General features: G+C 34.1%; 1 protein-coding gene across 1 annotated transcript in view; it reads left to right on the top strand.

The window, feature by feature from the left end:
• Positions 1–17250, top strand: part of LOC146996880 (uncharacterized) — a 52235-nt gene extending 34985 nt beyond the window's left edge. The window contains exon 2 of the mRNA XM_085819088.1: positions 13252–17250. Within this exon, the coding sequence (XP_085675214.1) occupies positions 13252–14204 (953 nt within the window). The 3' untranslated portion in view covers positions 14205–17250. The remainder of the gene's footprint in view (positions 1–13251) is intronic.
• The last annotated feature ends 998 nt before the right edge of the window (positions 17251–18248 follow it).

Genomic DNA, 18248 nt, shown 5'->3' with positions numbered 1-18248 from the left:
GAAATTTCTGTCTGTTTTTACGACTGCCATTTTGGGTGTGAATTAGCATTTTGCAGGAATATTTTTCGCGGTTCACTGACAAATATGACTATTTTGTGAATCGTTCATGAGTTATAATTTGTTCCTGTTTGTAATATAATTAATGGTGGAATACTCGAGTTTCTGAGCAAGAAGTGAAACATAAGCATTTCAAAATTATTTCATTTTTTGTAATGAAGAGCTCCCAAACAACTTTCCGCTTTTAGGGATGTGAATTCTTTTATTAAACGGTTCTAAACTTGGCGATTTTAAGATCGGTTTCTATAGAAAATTTTTAATTCCAAGATCTGGGAATTTTTTCACGATTTTTTTAGAACATTGATAAATGTCATTAAAATAATGGTAATATATTGGAATTGTATTTAAGAAATAACATTAAAATAAAGCATTTTTATTTTTCATTGTTGTATTCTAATGTTCCATTTTGGCCACATATTATACAATTTTTTTGAATTTGAAAAATAAGCAAGGAATAATGCTATAAAGCACAGTTTACGAAACAGTTTTTAACTAAAGCAAAATAGCTGTATAATTAATTAAAAATGTCTTTTTAATTTTTTCATGGTAAGAATTTTTTCCATTTCTCAGAATGATCAGAATTCTCAGAATACACATCAGTTTTTTCTATAAAATTAATTTCACACTTTTTTCCTCCGATTTTTTCTAAAAACATTTCTGGATTTTTGCTGTTACAGAATTGGTAATTTTTCTTTAGGATTTTAGACTTTGAAGCTTGAAACATTTAGAAAGATTTCAAGGCAAATTTATAGACCCACGATTCTAAAAGATTCCAGAAAAATGTGATAAAATGAAAAATGTCTCCTCTTCTGATTCTAGAATCGCTTTCTTAACATTTTTATCTTCCCTTTATTTTCTCTACTTTTCACTAGATACAAGCATGGAAAATGTCAAAAGTACTTCTAATCTTATCGTATGGACAAGCATTATAGAAAGGAATTTTTTTATTAATAAAGAAATTGAAAACTGACAATTCAAAGGATTCATCTAATATGTCTTAATGCATCAATTACAGAGCTGGCGCTAGGCATTTTGCCACCTGATGCAGTCTCTGTGGATCCTAAATTCTGCTTTCAATGCTTGCTCTAAATTCTAAAAGTTTTGCCATTTCTAGATTTTTTGGCTCACTGCGTCCCTAAATTCTAAAAATTATGCCACACCAGCTCTATGACCAGACCTTATCATATATATTTCATATTCCTTCTGAATGTTCATATTACTAAAGAAATACAATTAGCAGCTTTTTCCATACATTCTAAATGCATTTAATCTTTTAGAATAACAGAAGTCTTTAATTAAATCTAAAAAATTTAAAGCGAAAAGAAAACGTGTTGAAAAAAGAAACTAAATATGTAAAGGGAAAGAAAATTATTCTTCAAAGATATGTACAGTTATGTAAATTACCCAGTTGTTTACAGTTTCAGTCTTTACTATAATTTCCCATTTGTATTTCCTCATCAGAATGCAAATCACTTAGACAGTTTTTAAACTGAGTTTTTTTGAGTGTAAGACGAGTGTTTCTGAACTCCGCATGCTCCCTGCATTAGTTCTTGTCAGTTCTGATGATTTGTAATTATTAGTCTTTCCATTACTGCTGCTGACATTTAGTCTTTCCATTACTGCTGCTGACATTTGAGTTTATTATGACTATAGAGTTACTGAACCAGATTAAATTGAAATTAAATTGTATAGTTTTTGACCACTAATGCATATTTTTAGGGCCCACCAGCGGCCGAGCGGTAAAGTCGCTGAACACTGGTAGTTCGGTCCGAGGTTCGAATCCCGCGAACGGGCTGGCTGCATGGGCGTTTTCGTGGTTTTCCCCATGTGTAACGTGTATACGAGCCAGTTTCCCTTAGAAAGTCCTCCACGAAGGCATCCCTCCCCTTAGGCAGATAGCCCTAGTGTGCTTTGCCATAATTAAATACACTACACACCATATTTTTAGTTTGAATTTCACTCTTCTTATTTAATTATATCACCACAAACTGTATTTTATTTTGTTAGCATAAGAACATGCGTATATGTTCCAAGTTCTTTTTAAATAAGAAGCTTATTTAAACCTTTATTTAAATTTATTATCTGATTTATAGTTACTTTCAGACATAGTGATAATTTGTTTCTCGTCGGTCAGGAGGCGAGTCGGACTATTTAACTTTTACCAGATCAAGTAAACCCTCATAGGTAGTACATTGTGGAGAGGTTGGCAGTTAGGAGATAAAACATGCAGAAACTAATGAAAACATTGTTTTGCATATTGAGACAAATTTCTAATTGTTAGAAAACATGCGTAAGAAGAAGGAAATCGATATAAATTAGCCAAAATGTCTGGGCAGGCCTTCAAATTAAAAAGACGCATAATTATTTTGTTGAATTTTATGTCTTGTAGCTTTTAATGTGTAATTATCCTAATATTGTTTAAATAATCAATGTCATAAATTGCATGTATTTTAAACTGTGAAATTTTATGAGATTGTGATATTATAGGGTTTTTTTATCAAATATTATTAAAATATAAATTTAATTTAATAGTGGCCATGCAAATCCATAATGACTAAGGTTATCTAATACCTAGTTTAATTATAACTAAATGCATTTCCTTAAAAATTATCTCTCTATATTAAAGCAAGTTATTGCCTTTCGTTAACACACTGAGCTCGGTGTCGGTCCCTGGGGACCGGCACTGGAATTTTTGTTTGGATGGCGTCGGTCCGCGAGACCTTCAGTATTAAAGTTAAAAAATAAGTATAGTCTCACTGAAATGTGATCAAATGTAGTTTTAATGAAATTTATTGAAACATTCTAAACAAAATTACGGCTTAGCTTTACACATATTACAATACGAAACAACTATTTTGGAAACATTTTTGGCTATCTTGCATCCAAATAGTTTTGAATTGTCATCATAACATTTCGAGTAATACTTTCGGACTGTATGTGCGTCTCCTTCCTTTTTGTATAATTTATGAATAATTTAAGTCTGCAATATTGCACCGCTTGATCGCTCGCTGCTGGCCAAACGGAAAGGACAGCAAATTCGGCACCGGGCTCAATGTGTTAACCTTTACCGTGGTCACAAGGTAAAACACAAAAATATAAAAATTCATGTGAAACTTATTCTTTGCATCTAGTGAGACTTAATGCAAAACAACTTATCACCGCTAATGCTTTAGTGGCTTAACCTTAAAGTATATTAACTGAGTTACAACCCCTGGAACTCTACACGAAGCTACGACACTAACTATGTCAGACAGAGGTCAGCTAACTTTCAAAACTTGCTTAACTGTGTTTACATCAGGCCTTTCAGGTTTGTTCTGATCAGCAGGTTTCTCTATAGGCAATACTCCTGCTTGCCTCTTTTGTTATGAATCATGCTGATTATGATTTTAATGCTTATTTTAACCTATGCTGCTTGACATAAAATCTACTTGCTATTTACTAAACCTCTAGACTGAGCAAGTATGTGACAAAATGAGACATTAAAAAAAAAAAATGTCTAACTGTTAATAAAATGTAACTAAAATGTCACTTATCTTCTTTCAAATATGTCCAGTTATTATAAGTGTAAAATATTTAATGCTACTTGATAAATTTCATAAAATTAATTTTATTCTCAAACGTATTAATAATTATGTTAATTAAGTTATGTTTAATAATAATGCATCCTACTCACGTTCAGGCATAGATATAATATTTTTAATTGAATTTAATCAGTTCCCATTTGCTCATAGGCCCTTAATTTTTTTTTCATTAATGGTCCTTAAAAGTACTAAATTTCCGTATGCAGAAATGTGTACGAATCCTGAAATTGTGTTGCAAATTGTTGCCCAGTGTTATGCTTCAAAGCTTACCATGAGTACATGGAGTTGTAGAAAATATTGAACAAAACAGTTCTGAAATCAACTTTGGTCTTGAGTAGTTCAAGTTCGAGTTCTGGTGAGCATGCTTTTGCATAGGTATTTATGTGTATTTTCCCAAGTATTATGTAAGTACGAGTCTGTTTTCCTCGAGATGCTTTTTTCAAAGTCATCCCTCTGTATAGGCAAAGAATCCTCATCTTTTTTTTTTTTTTTTTTCATTAAACAAATGAAAAAAACACATGAGGATTATGCATTTCGGGGAAGAAGTGTTCTGGAGGAGCATATTTTAAGAGAAACTGATTCAGTCAAGTAGAAAAGGAATACTGCTTTGTGATTTTAGCCTTTTGGCCATTAATAATCTCTTTATGAATGGCAGGCATGTGAAAAGGCCTGCAAGGCTTGCTAACCATAAAAGAACACCTTTGAATGCCTCACAGTTAAATCAGTTTCTATTCATACTTTGAGTATCAAATTATTCGTCAAAAACTAAAATATAAAAGATACTATTAATTATATACAGCATTTTCAATATAGATATTGCTCCATGAAAACTCGGCTTTAGTGCATCAAATGTAAGTTAGGGTTGAAAGTAAAAATTATGAGATTTTGTATCATGCTACATTTTTCTATTCTGAACTGTGCTGAACATTGTTCATCGATTGAAAATACAGAACAAGCCACATCACTTCATTTTGATTTTGTGCACCTGCAGCGTAGTTGAAAAATAAAGAGTTAATGCATGAATAGGGAAAAAGCTGCTAATCAAAAGATTATATGGTCATTAGTGCCCCTTGGATTGTTGCTAAGTTGTTGTTTCATTTATGTTCTTGTCTCATGGCAACTTGAGTAGTTGAATGCTATGGAAACCCTATTGCAATGTAATTGGTTGCGGTGAATTTGAATCATGAGAAAAAATTTGGAAAGTGTATGTCGGATTTTAGGTAAGGGCTTATGTGTATTGGATAAGTACGTTGTTATTTTGTGGTTCACACGGTAAAATGGCTGAATGTGGTAAGATTAATTTGAAGTTTCTGTACGATTTGGAACGAAAGGGTAAAAGGCATTAATTGACTGGTGTGTAAAAAGAAGGTTTACTTAGTAGCCATTATTAAGTGTCCTGTTTGTAGAAAGGAAATGCATGTGGTCAAACATCGGATATTTTTTACTCTCTCGGATTTCATTGGATATTTTGGAGAACTGAAAGCCATTCATGTAGCTCTCCAACAATTATCATTAAGACAGAGCTCATTCAGGAGGGCTGTTGTACTGTCTGATTCGACTTCAGCAATACAGGACATCTTCTCTTACCAAGAGTGTACGAACATATGTGTTCAACAGTGTCAGGAAGTCATAAAAGAACTTTCCCACAAGATATCTTTTCAATGGGTACCTTCATACTGCGGTATTTATGGGAATGAGATGGCTGATATGCTTGTGAAAAGGGGGGCTACGGCTCTTCAAAAGCCAAAAATGAGTGCAAGCCTCCATTCTGTTAAGCTTCTGACATCGCTAACATATCAAAAGACTTTTAGAGATTTTGCCACTCGGGCTTGCAAGGGCAAGCCTTGGAGTGTTCTCTCATCAAACCCAGCTTTTGTTCCTGACCACCCGCGAACAGTTGCGGTTGCATCTTTTAGACTATTGACGTGACATGACTGTCTACAGAATCATTTATTTCGCATTGGACTAGTTGATTCACCGTTGTGTGTTTTATGTAATAGTGGACAGCTAATGATGGTGGAACATTTGGATGAGTGTGAAGCACTGACAATTTTTTCTTGTAGATTTCAGCGTTATTGGCAAGCAAGGAGTTTAATGGCCTAACGGCCAGTGTAACTGGCATTTGACAGATAAATAAATAAATAACTTTTTCATAGCACTGCAGAAAGAGAAAATGTTTATAGAAAAGATGTGTAAATAATAATATATGCAAAAATATTGTATAAATAAATCTTAAAAAGTCGGAAATAAAATTAAAAACTGCACAAAATTTAATATTCCTTGTGTAAATTTGAAAAGTGCTCAAGCAGGTTCATTGGCTGAAATTTAATTTTCTGTTATTTAGGCATGTTACTTTATCAGGTTCAATGTTTCTTCTAACTTTCTTCGGAAACATACAATGACCTGACTAGAACAGAGAGCTTACTAAAGCTATGTTCACTAATTGTAGTAAGTGGACAGGATACAGACGAAGGGTATACAAAACCCTTTATTTTTTTCTTTATATACAATGACTTCCGTACTTCGGAATACAATGACCCTCCACTCGGGGTCTAACTTAAAAGATATCAAAATAAAACTAAACTCTAATTTAACTTTAGAATAAGATTGGCCTTATAATAACAGAAAGCGTATGTAGCACAGAGACTGTGAACACTACAATACGTTTAATTTATCAAGAGGATTAAAACCTCTGGCCTGGAAGGCAAAGTAGCAACTGCGTAACTTCTAAGGTAAGCGGCCTGCTTCGAACTCACGGCTTCCTCTCTTCTGCTTGGCAAAAAGGCCACACTTAAATACTTGGCGTTCGCCAGACAACTTTGCATAAACTCCTTCACGCTTATAATTCTGGCCGGAAGTAGAAAATAAGAAGTGATAGTAAAGATTTAAAATAAAATAAACATTAGTAAAACTTAAGATCCTTACATACTTCCCGCCAGAGTTAATTAGTTTGAAACTGAGGTCTAAAACGACCTTGTTGAAAACTTTTAGCTCTAGAAACTAACGCGAGGCCAAACTTTTACAAACATAACTTAGCTAGAAACTAGAAAATTTTAAAAGAAAGAAATTTGTTACAATAGCAGCTCCCGGAATATACAACAATCTTTTTTCTTTTTCATCTGTACTGCATCAAAACAGGAGCTTTATTCAATTCTGGTTCCTTCCAGAGATCTGGAAGGAAAACTAGTTTAATGAAATGTTACAGAATGACATTGCAAATAACATATAGAATATACTTTTCTTAACATTCTTATTTCATTCATGACTATTTTAATTATCTCTCCCCGTGCTCTCTGACATGTGTTGTAAAAGAACACCAAACACGAATGTGTTTCTGTCTATGTGTTCAACACTTCCCCCTACAATCAAAACACTAACGTGTTAAAATTCAACATACGAGACCTCTTAACACACCCTAATTTCAACTCTAGACCCTGAGGTACTATTCTGAAAGTGGCTAACTCTAAAGTGTAGCGTCAGAGAGCCTAACTACATCATTCAACCTTTAACACATATTCAGCATGATTTAATCTTTACAGTCACACGAATAACAAATTTTTTAACATTACTTTCACTTTTACCATATCACGGTATTTCTAAACATTCAAAATAACAGTTCACATGTATACAAGAACATATCAAGATGCCGTTAATTTTACACATTTGAAAACATACATTAGTAGTACATTGTTAACTTCTATTCTTTTCAAAGCAAGTGCCAATTCTTTCTACATTGAAATAATACTACATTTCAAAAAGTCTTTCAGACTAAAACTTCTTTCTTGTTAGAATGTTTTAAATAAAATTTATACAATAACTTTTTACAATATTTAAGTCTTTATACAACGCTATTATACATCAACTTTAGTTTTACGCGCGAGTAATTGAAAAACATAATAAGAAAATCGGTCACAACTCATTTCTCGCCCTTTTGGCGATAAAGGTAGACCTCGCATGAGGTAAAACTTCTTGAAATCTGCCACTTGCAGTAAGAATGAAAGATTAACTTAAGTTTGTAAAGTAACATAAAATTTTACTTATCTTTGTAATATTCAGACATCCTTTTCTGGGCCCAATCTTTAAAGGTGCTGCAGACCGTAGCTTGGTTGATCCTCCTTCTTGTACGGGCTCGCCCTTCAGTGCTTTCCTCTGGAAGCTTCCGTTTTTCACCACTACGGCCACCCTTGAACATCTTCCTTCTGTCCTCTGCTTGTGGTCTTGGCCGCTTGAAGGCAGCTGGTCTTGGTGGAACCGGGAAACTTCTGTCGTGATCCTGCTTGGACCTCGTTGTTGGCCGTTCAAATTTTTCTTGTACTTTTTCCTCCGCCGCTGATGGCCCTTCCGCAGTTCGGCGACTTTTGCTGCGGAGAGTTCTGTCGGATGAGTCAATCTTCCGTTTCACAGCCGGGTTATAGTTGCCGTCCTTTCTCCCGGTCTTTTCCACATACGTCGTCCTTCTCCCTTCTTCATTCTGGGGGTGTTCGTGAACTCTGTTTTTTGGACGGTGGAACGACTTCTTTTTCTTTGTACCTTCAATTTTTCCGCGGGGCAATTTTCTTTTCACTTGCTTCTGTCTCTCATTGGCTTGCCCTTGTACTTGTCGTTTTCCCACCTCTGGAACTTGTACCTGCGGTGTCTGCCGTACCGGATCCTGCAAAAGATCTGAAAAGATTTGCATTTTATTACGGTCATAGAATGGTTTTATCTGGTCAATGTTTGCGGAACAGGTTTCGCCATTTCTTGCCTTTAATACTACAACAGCGTGAGTTATTTTTTCTATAACATATGGTCCTTCAAAGCGTGGGAAAAATTTGGCAGTTTTATCTTCTGGTGCTGAAGAAAGTGAATGCTTAATTTTTAGTACTTCATCCCCTACTTTATAAGTTACTCCCCGTCGTTTCAAATCATAATAGAGCTTCTGTTTTCTTTGTGCTACTTCCGTATTCTTCTTTGCTTCCTTAATTAGTTTTTCTATATCACCCATTTTAAATTCTGGGGCTCTTTGTTGCACATAAAATAATTTATCTAACGGTGTTATAATCTTTCTGCCTAGAAATAACTCAGCAGGAGTTTTGCCCGTTGTATCATGTTTTGCGGTCCTAAGGGCGAAAGCAAATTCATTGACATAGTTATCCCAGCTTTTATGAAAATTTTTAACATAACTACGGATAATTTTCACTATATTTCTGTTGACCCGTTCCGCTATATTTGATTGCGGCCGATACGGGACCATTTTTAAATGACGTATGCCCAGTTTTTGGCACATGTCTTCAAATATATTACTTACAAATTGAGGACCATTATCCGATATAACTTTTAGGGGCGCCCCGTATTTTAAAATATATTTATTTAAAATAGAATCGGTAACTAATTTCGCGGAGGCTCGTTTTAAGGGAACAATTTCGGTCCATTTACTAAAATGATCAACTATAACAAGGAGATAGCGACTTTTGTTTAACTGACTTTTTGGGAAAGGGCCCAATAAATCGATACCGATTATTTCATTTGGAAATTCGGATTTAATACTATTTAGAAACCCGGCCGGGCGGAAATTAATATAATTAACGGCTTGACATGTTGGGCAGGACTGGACATACGCCCTTGTTAACTTTTGCAGTTCAGGAAAATAAACTGCCTCGCGTACGCGTTGAGTAGTTTTTCGAATACCAGCATGAGAAGCTAAAGGGCTGTCATGGAGCTTTTGCAGGATATTTAATCTAAGACTAGCTGGGATAACAGGTCGAAATTCGTTGTTGGAATTCGTAGTTTTTGTATAAAATAATAGACCATCTATTAGTTCGTAATGGGCCGCCCTATTTCTTATCGCCACAATATCTTGGTGGCTAAAATTTTCAGGATCCTTCAAATACTCATAAATACTTCCAAACTCAGGATCCTTACCCAGTTCGGTTATTACAGTTTCTCGGGAATTTATTGTACACGCTGTCAGCATTGCAACTTTTACGGTATTACCCTGTTCGTCTAATTTAATTCGTGACAGGGCATCTGCTACGATATTTTCCTTTCCGGGGGTATGCTTGATTACCAGATTATATTCTTGCAGCTTGAGTGCCCATCTTATTAACCTTGGGGATAAATTTTTTCCAGAGTACAATCTAGTTACCGCCGCATGATCAGAATATACTGTTATCGGCGCCTTTCCAAAATAGACTCGGAACTTTTGCACTGCTAACAGAACTGCAAGTGCCTCTCTCTCGGTCGCGGAATAGTTTCTTTGTGTTTGATTTAAAGTTCGGCTAAAAAATGCTACTGGCTGCTGATTTTGCGAAAGTACCGCTCCTACCGCATAATCCGAAGCATCCGCTGAAATTTCTAAATTTTCATCCTTTTCAGGAAATTTCAACACAGGGGCTTGCGTTAATGCTTGTTTTAATTTTTCGAAAGCACTATTGGCTTCGGCCGTCCACGAGAATCTTGCCTTTTTCCTTTTTAATTTTAACAATGGCTCAGCGATAGCCGCAAAATCTTTTATAAAGGACCTATAATATGAACAAAGTCCTAGAAAAGAAGAGAGCTTCTTTGCCGTGTTTGGAGTCGGATACTTTTGTACAGCGATTATTTTTGATTCATCTGTCTCGATCCCTTTTTGCGATATTTTGTAACCTAAATATTTTAATTCAGGGGCTGCAAATTTGCATTTTTCGACATTAACTTTTAGACCGGCCTCATTTAATAAAGAAAACACCTGTCTTAAATCCTGTACATGTTGGTCTAGATTATCACTAGTAATAATGATATCGTCTAAATAGATAAATGTGGACTTTCCGAGAACAGGTCTTAACACAATGTCCATGCATCGCTGAAATGTTGCTGGGGCGCCTGAAAGGCCAAACGGCATTCGCAAAAATGCATAAGTGCCAGACTTGGTTATAAAAGCAGTCTTAGGCACGTCCTCAGGCCTGATCCCTATTTGAAAATAACCATTCGTTAAGTCTAAAGTTGTCATAAATTTGGTTGATTTTATGTTCCTTAAAATTTCTTCTATAATCGGTAACGGATATACCGGATATTTCGTTATGGAATTTAATTTACGGTAATCAATAGCGAATCTCCACCTTTTTGGATGCTCCAAAGGATAATCATTATTTTTCTTACATAAAACCACCGGACTAGCATAACTACTTGAGATAGGCGTTACGATCTTTTTACGTAGCATATCGGTAATATGCCATTCTATAATTTTTTCCTTATTCTTATCATACCGGTATGGTTTTTGACGAACCGGCAATGCATCTCCGGTGTCAATACTATGGTTAGTAACCTGGGTAAATCCTGGAATATCACTAAATAAGGAAGCAAATTCACTTACCACTTGTCGGATTCTATCTTGCTCGTCATTAGGCAGGTGGTCGAGATTTACCCTTGGCGGTTCAACCTTTTCTACACGCACTGGCTTCATCGTCAGCTTAAGAGACGCTTCATTAAAATCCAGTGTAGCTTGTGCGTCTGAAAGAAAGTCTATTCCTAGTATTAAGTGTGCTTGCAAATTCTTTACTATAAAAAACATCACCTTTACTTGTTCGTCCTTGATACGGATGTACAAAGGTACTTTACCTACGCACTTACATTGTTCTCCTTGCGCCGCTAATACTGTTGTATTATCCGCATTATATATGCGGTATTTGCGAAAATACTTTCTAAAAAAGACTTCTGCCACACAGGAACACTGCGCGCCGGTATCCAGGAGTGCGGTGGCCGGGATATTATTTACCAAGACTTCAATCTTCGGAAGAGTTAAATTTTTCACCATTACTGTATTTAACTTGTAGGAAGAGGGGTTTTCGTGGCCTTCGGATTTCCGCACCCTCTCGTCAGCAGAAATCCGTTTTAGTTTAAATTATTTTTTCTTTCGGTGCTTTCCTTCTTTCTCCACTGGCCTTGAGACTTTTTTCCTGGGTTGCTATTGAACTGTCGACGTTCGCCGGCTGTTTTTGAATGCTCGGGTTTCCTTGCCCACTGATTCGCTTTTTCTCCGTAGCCATGTGCTTGAGTTTGCTGTAGTCTTGGCGTACCAAATTGGTTTCGCTGTTGATATTGGCGTCTTCTTTCGACGTCCGCCGTTCTTCTACTTTCAAACTGGATTGCTAGCTCAAATAATTTTTCCAGTGTAGTCGGATTTCTCAATTCAATAAAGTCTTGCACTTGGGGTAGTAACCTCGGCAAAATCACTTGAATTATTTCAGGATCCGGACGGTTTCCATACAAGAGCTTGAAAACGTGAATTTTTCTTAAAATAAACCTGGAGAGGTTTTCCATTCTTTGTTGATATATACTGAAAAGTTCTGTTTCTAATTTCGCACGATCCCTTACAACAGGGAAGGCTTTTAGTAGGGCAGTCTTGAAATTTTCGTAGGTATAGGTGGGACTTCCTGCTTGACCCAAGAGACTTCTGCCGATACATTTGAACCAGTTAAGCGCTTGGCCCCTCAAAGCGCTGGTAGCTAAGGTAACTTTTTGAAACTCGTGCACGGGGTAGAGCATGAAGTGGTCATCCAATTTTTCCAAAAAACTGGTTACCTGTGAGTTTCCATTAAACGTTGCTTCTGGTTTTATCGAAGCGCGCATGGTCTGGACAATATACCCAAATCCTTCCAGGGCGGCAGCTGGCATTTCTGGATTCTGAGCTGTTTCTGCAGGCAGCACAGGTTCTTCTTGAAACTCGGCCATGGTTATTCTTCGTCGGGCGCCACTATCAGGTTCAATGTTTCTTCTAACTTTCTTCGGAAACATACAATGACCTGACTAGAACAGAGAGCTTACTAAAGCTATGTTCACTAATTGTAGTAAGTGGACAGGATACAGACGAAGGGTATACAAAACCCTTTATTTTTTTCTTTATATACAATGACTTCCGTACTTCGGAATACAATGACCCTCCACTCGGGGTCTAACTTAAAAGATATCAAAATAAAACTAAACTCTAATTTAACTTTAGAATAAGATTGGCCTTATAATAACAGAAAGCGTATGTAGCACAGAGACTGTGAACACTACAATACGTTTAATTTATCAAGAGGATTAAAACCTCTGGCCTGGAAGGCAAAGTAGCAACTGCGTAACTTCTAAGGTAAGCGGCCTGCTTCGAACTCACGGCTTCCTCTCTTCTGCTTGGCAAAAAGGCCACACTTAAATACTTGGCGTTCGCCAGACAACTTTGCATAAACTCCTTCACGCTTATAATTCTGGCCGGAAGTAGAAAATAAGAAGTGATAGTAAAGATTTAAAATAAAATAAACGTTAGTAAAACTTAAGATCCTTACAACTTAAAAGACACCTTTTGTGGAAGAAGTGAATAAATAGTTTTCTTAATTTGTTAAAAATTAATGAAAATAATTTATTTTATATCGCATAAGTTAGAAATTAGCTTTGAATTTTAATGCAATGTTCTTTCTGGCGAACCTTAAGATTTGTTGTTGATATTTTTCAAACAAAAATATTAACTGATAAATAAATTGTGAATTTATTTTATCTTTATAAATACAGTTTATTCATTGTGGTGGCTAACATTGCATTTTTCTTTTAGTTCATCTCAATGGAATAGTTATAAACTATTCTTTTATTTTTTTTCTAATTCTAGTGCTTTATTTTTCAGGTCTTTCTACGGTAAATGTTGTAAAAACAACAAAAGAACCTCTAAGCTTGAAAGTGCGAAAAAGAGCATCCCGAAAAAATTTAGGAGAGAAATGTTCAACATTTAATGAATGCCCTTCAATTGCTTTATGCATGGGAGGCATATGCTCTTGCCCTTATGATTATTATAGTTATATTCCTCACTCTCAACCAGAATTGGCAGTTTGCAGAAAAAAAGTGAAATTTGGTTACTTTTGTACACTTTCTGAAGACTGTATTGGATATGATTCTAATTCAGTGTGTACTGATGGTATCTGCAAATGTATCAATGGAACTCATTACATTGGTTCTCGTAATTTACTTGCATACCACAAACGCTGTTATAAAATCTTAGAAAGAGAAGGTGACGTTTGTGAAATTGATGAACAATGCAGTCGACTTGCAGACAATCACCACAAATGCCGTTGTGTTGGACGGTGTGACTGTGCAAGTATCAATAGGTATGCTGGTTGCAGCATATGCCATGAAAATATTAAAAGAACTTTCTTTGGAGGTGCTGCATTTATTGTGATATTATTGTCATCGCGTGTATTTTCGAAGATGAGAAATCGAACTAACTCTCGCCAGCAACAAAATATTGGTCTCGGTGGTTCACGTGAGAGATGCTACAGGTTGAATACAAGTCGCACTGTACCATTGCCAGCTGTATCTTACACACGCAGTAATTTGAGAGCAAATCGGCATGTCACAGGCTCCTTGCCTGATGTATTTTTAATAGAGAGTCATAGCCTGATAGGTATTCATTCCTCTAACACAACAGATTTTTTTGCTCGGGCTAGTCCATCTGCAAATGAAAGATCTACAGAGAGAAATGAAGATGCTCCACCATCATATGAAGATATTGTAGGAGATGATCGCTTAGTTTGGAATGAACCACCTCCTTCTTATAATGAAGTTGCAGCAAAAAACACTTAATGGAAAAGTGATCTCTGGGAAAAGATGCATTTCAGACTTAATAAATAAACATTTATGCAGAGTACTTATTGTCTCAGCTATGTTTGCCTTTGATTATCAGCAGCCTTAAACATATGGGAACACAAGCAGTTAAATTATTTTAGCCTAATTTTATATCCTTGTATATATTTTTTCATGCTTTCTAAATCTGTGCTTTTGAACTTGTATACTATAAACTTCAAACACTCTTATCTATATCTTAAGCTCTGGGGAAAAAATATAAATTATGAAAATTATTGTGTTTAAGAAATACATATTAAAATAATTTATTTATATATTCAGTTACATTATGTTGGTCTGTATGCAGAGTTTGGATACTTTCTCATAGTAACACCACTCCAGAAAGTCAAATGGTTTACTTAATAATTATTGTTTTTTACATCTGTTATGGAAAGCCCAGGATTGTTGCAAGTAAAAAATAATATAAAAGTTAGAGATACTTATTTTCATTATATTCAGTCAAATTTAACCATACAGTTGTATTTCACTATGAGTTGTATTTATTAAATTTAAGTATATCGGTCTTTATATTCAAATACGTATCAGCTACCCTAAATGTATTATGTATGTAATTTAAATCTATATATTCAATCATTTAGCCTCTAAATGTATGTAATTTAAAATGCATATATTCAATCATTTAGCATGCATTCATTGTTGTAAAAACTTATGCATTTTAACATTATTTATACTTATGGTTTTGCTTGTTTCACTATTTAAAAAGCAAAATCATAAACCAAATTAAAAGCAATACAGTCAAAAGTCTTTAATCCGGACTCGTCGGGACTTCGGCGATTCCGGATTATCGATTTTTCCGGATTATAGATCATCAGTTTAAATCTGGTAAGATGGCATGCAGAAATTATAAAATTAAAAATATGAAATCGTAATTTATAAAATAATGAGCAATTATGATCTAAAGGGTATCGAAATTTACAAAAAAAAGAAGCTTAATATTTATTTGTTTACTTTATTAAATATTTCTTTCAACGCGCGCATGCATAAAGCATACCTTACGCATAGCCGAAATTAGAAAATTGCAACCAGAAAACTATTTGATTTGTATTCGTGATATTTATAATGACGAGGAATTTGATTTAAATCATATCAAAGACGAAGTACATCTAGATTAAATACAGTCAAAAGTCGTTAATCCGGACTCGTCGGGACTTCGGCGATTCCGGATTATCGATTTTTCCGGATTATAGATCATCAGTTTAAATCTCGTAAGATGGCATGCAGAAATTCTAAAATTAAAAATATGAAACCGTAATTTATGAAAAAAAGAACAATTATGATCTAAAGGGTATCAAAATTTGCAAAAAGAAAAAGCTTAATATTTATTTGTTTACTTTATTAAACATTTCTTTCAATGTAAGTTGTTTAAGTTTTGCTTCGTTTCATGTGATAATACTTTCTCTTTAATTCTATTAAACAGACATAATTTCTTGTTCAATTACAAAGTTCCGCTGTTCAAGTCCTATAATTGCTGTGTCTAGAACACCGATTAATTTGTCAATCGAAATTTTTTCGTTTTCAATAACCTCTGTCACTTTCTTCGCTATCGAAAGCGAATTATAATGATGAGGAACTTGTTTTAAATCATATCAAAGACAGAGCATATCGAGATGAAATACTACATTTGATAAGGAATTATAAGCCAAATAAAATAAAAACATCTGCGCTGAAGATAAGGATAGTGTTGACAGATCAACTTCCTATTCATTACGCGCCCGCCGCGGCGATCCCCCCCGCCGAGCAGCGTGAAATTGATAAACAGATTTCGGATTTCAAAACATACTTTCGCTTTAGATCCTTTACATATTAACAAATATATATCGGAAATTCTATTTGATATAATCGAAAGTTTAAGCTTACTTTTATAAAATTGCTCTTACAGTCTGCAAAAAATAATAAGCCGGATCCAATTCGAAAATTAAGGAACAACGCAATCATCAACATTAACTGAAATAGATAATTAGATAATTTTAGCTTATACGTCTATTATACATAAAACGCGCACGCGAAAACGTATTCTGCACTTGCGCACACTCATATGCGCAGTCGTAAGAGGTCTTACGCGCACGCGTAAACGCCTATGCGCATGTGTCAACGCGGCGCATGCGCAGAAAGTTTTTAGTTTTGAGGTCCGGATTATAGATCATTCCGAATTATGGGTGTCCGAATTAACGACTTTTGACTGTATTTGCAATTTTCATAATGGCTTTTGATGTCTTTTGATTTTAAACGGAAACAATATACGAAGCATTTTACTGTTTGGCATCAAACCCTTTTCGAGCTGTTTACCAATGGGAAAGTACCAGAATTGTTTTGCTTTTAAAATGCAAGATTTTATAAAAATAGGAGACATAATGTTATAATATGTTGTAAATAATGTATATGATATTTTCATGTTTGGTATTTACTGTTTTCATTAAGTTAATTTTTTTCTTTATTGGAAAAAAAAGAATGTATGACCTATATGTGATCAGATATTTAAAAATATAAACTTATTTTTAATTTTTTACTGTTAAAATGGAGCTAGTCTCAAATTTTTATAGGATATTAGAATATAGTAGTAAATAGTTAGAAATAATTGTAAGTATATCTGAAATAATGCTGAACTAGAAATTTGCATACATTTACTATATATATATTGCATAATATCGCATGCTGTTTACTGCATTTCTGATATTGTTAGAAAATATACTAGTTTGATAGTTTTGGGCAAGATATTCTGTAAACATTTATTTTTTTGTTCAAGTAAATCAAATAGTTTTTGATGCTCTTATGATACATAAATTGTTATGGTATATAGAATAGATTGTGATAATATACTATGTAAATATTTTTCGTCATAATACAATTAGAAAGAGAACATAAGTGTAATGAATTGGTGCTTGAACTTTTAAAGAGTTCATTCATATATACAATGTTACTTATTTGGCATTTGGGCAAAAAGAACTGTGAATAAAGTTACGTTGTCCAATCTTTTTAAATATAATAATGTTTTTTTTTTTTTTTTTTTTTTTTTTTTTTGTGTGTGTGTGTGTGTGTGTGTGTTTAAGCCATCTGTGTTTTAAATTTGAGTTTATAATTTATTTTTGTTAATTTTTTATTAATGTGAAGTGAAATTTTTATTATTATACCTAAACGAAATTCAATAGCTAAATTTCCATAACAAAGCTTTAATTAAATTCTGATTTTGAAATTTAGTAAATATTAATTATCTTATCTAATTTAAAGCTGTGCAGTGTTATCCAACTTAAGAATTTGCAAATTATTTTCTATTTCTGTGCTTAATTTTTTTTTTTTTTTTTACTTAGCATAAATAGCAGTATTTAAAAAAAAGGGGGGGCTGTTTTTAGAGGCAGTAGAAATGGAATATATATCACAGATATTCTCTGAAGAAATAAAGCAGTGCTATAGAATCTCACAAAAATAATGTGTAACAGTATGTTTGTTTTCACGTATTTGTTTTTCTGTTTAAAACAAAAATAAAAAATAGAAATAAATATTCTGTAAATCATGAAATTAATCTGTTATGTTTGTATCATATAGTGTATTTAAAGGTGGGAAACTGTGCAACTTAAGATGACAGCCCACAGTTCCAGCATATTTTGATCTTCTGTGGAGGTAGATCACATGAAACTTTTTTACCAATTAATTATTATTGCAGTCCTTGCAGTTCTCATTAGGGATTTTTTATAGTTAAAAAAAAAAAACCTTTTCATGTTAAACCAATTTATTAACTTTGGTGTTTTATTTATTTTTAAGATATTTGTTCAAGTATATGAATGAACTTAATTCTAAAATATGTAAGGATTAAAAAATCACTGGAAATTTCAAAGGGTTAATCAAAAAATTATATAGAATGCGAATATTTTAGGATGCGCTATTAATGAGCAAACTAAGCTATTTAAAAGCTGCAGATGGAGTTCTTAATATAGTTGTTTTGTAAGGATCTTAAGTTTTACTAACGTTTATTTTATTTTAAATCTTTAC

Source organism: Stegodyphus dumicola, chromosome 6 (genome assembly GCF_044657685.1).
Source record: "Stegodyphus dumicola isolate Sdum_Otavi_A_Nest chromosome 6, ASM4465768v1".
NCBI lineage: Eukaryota > Metazoa > Arthropoda > Arachnida > Araneae > Eresidae > Stegodyphus > Stegodyphus dumicola.
The sequence above is the reverse complement of the archived record's forward strand: the minus strand, read 5'-3'. Positions and strand labels throughout refer to the sequence as shown.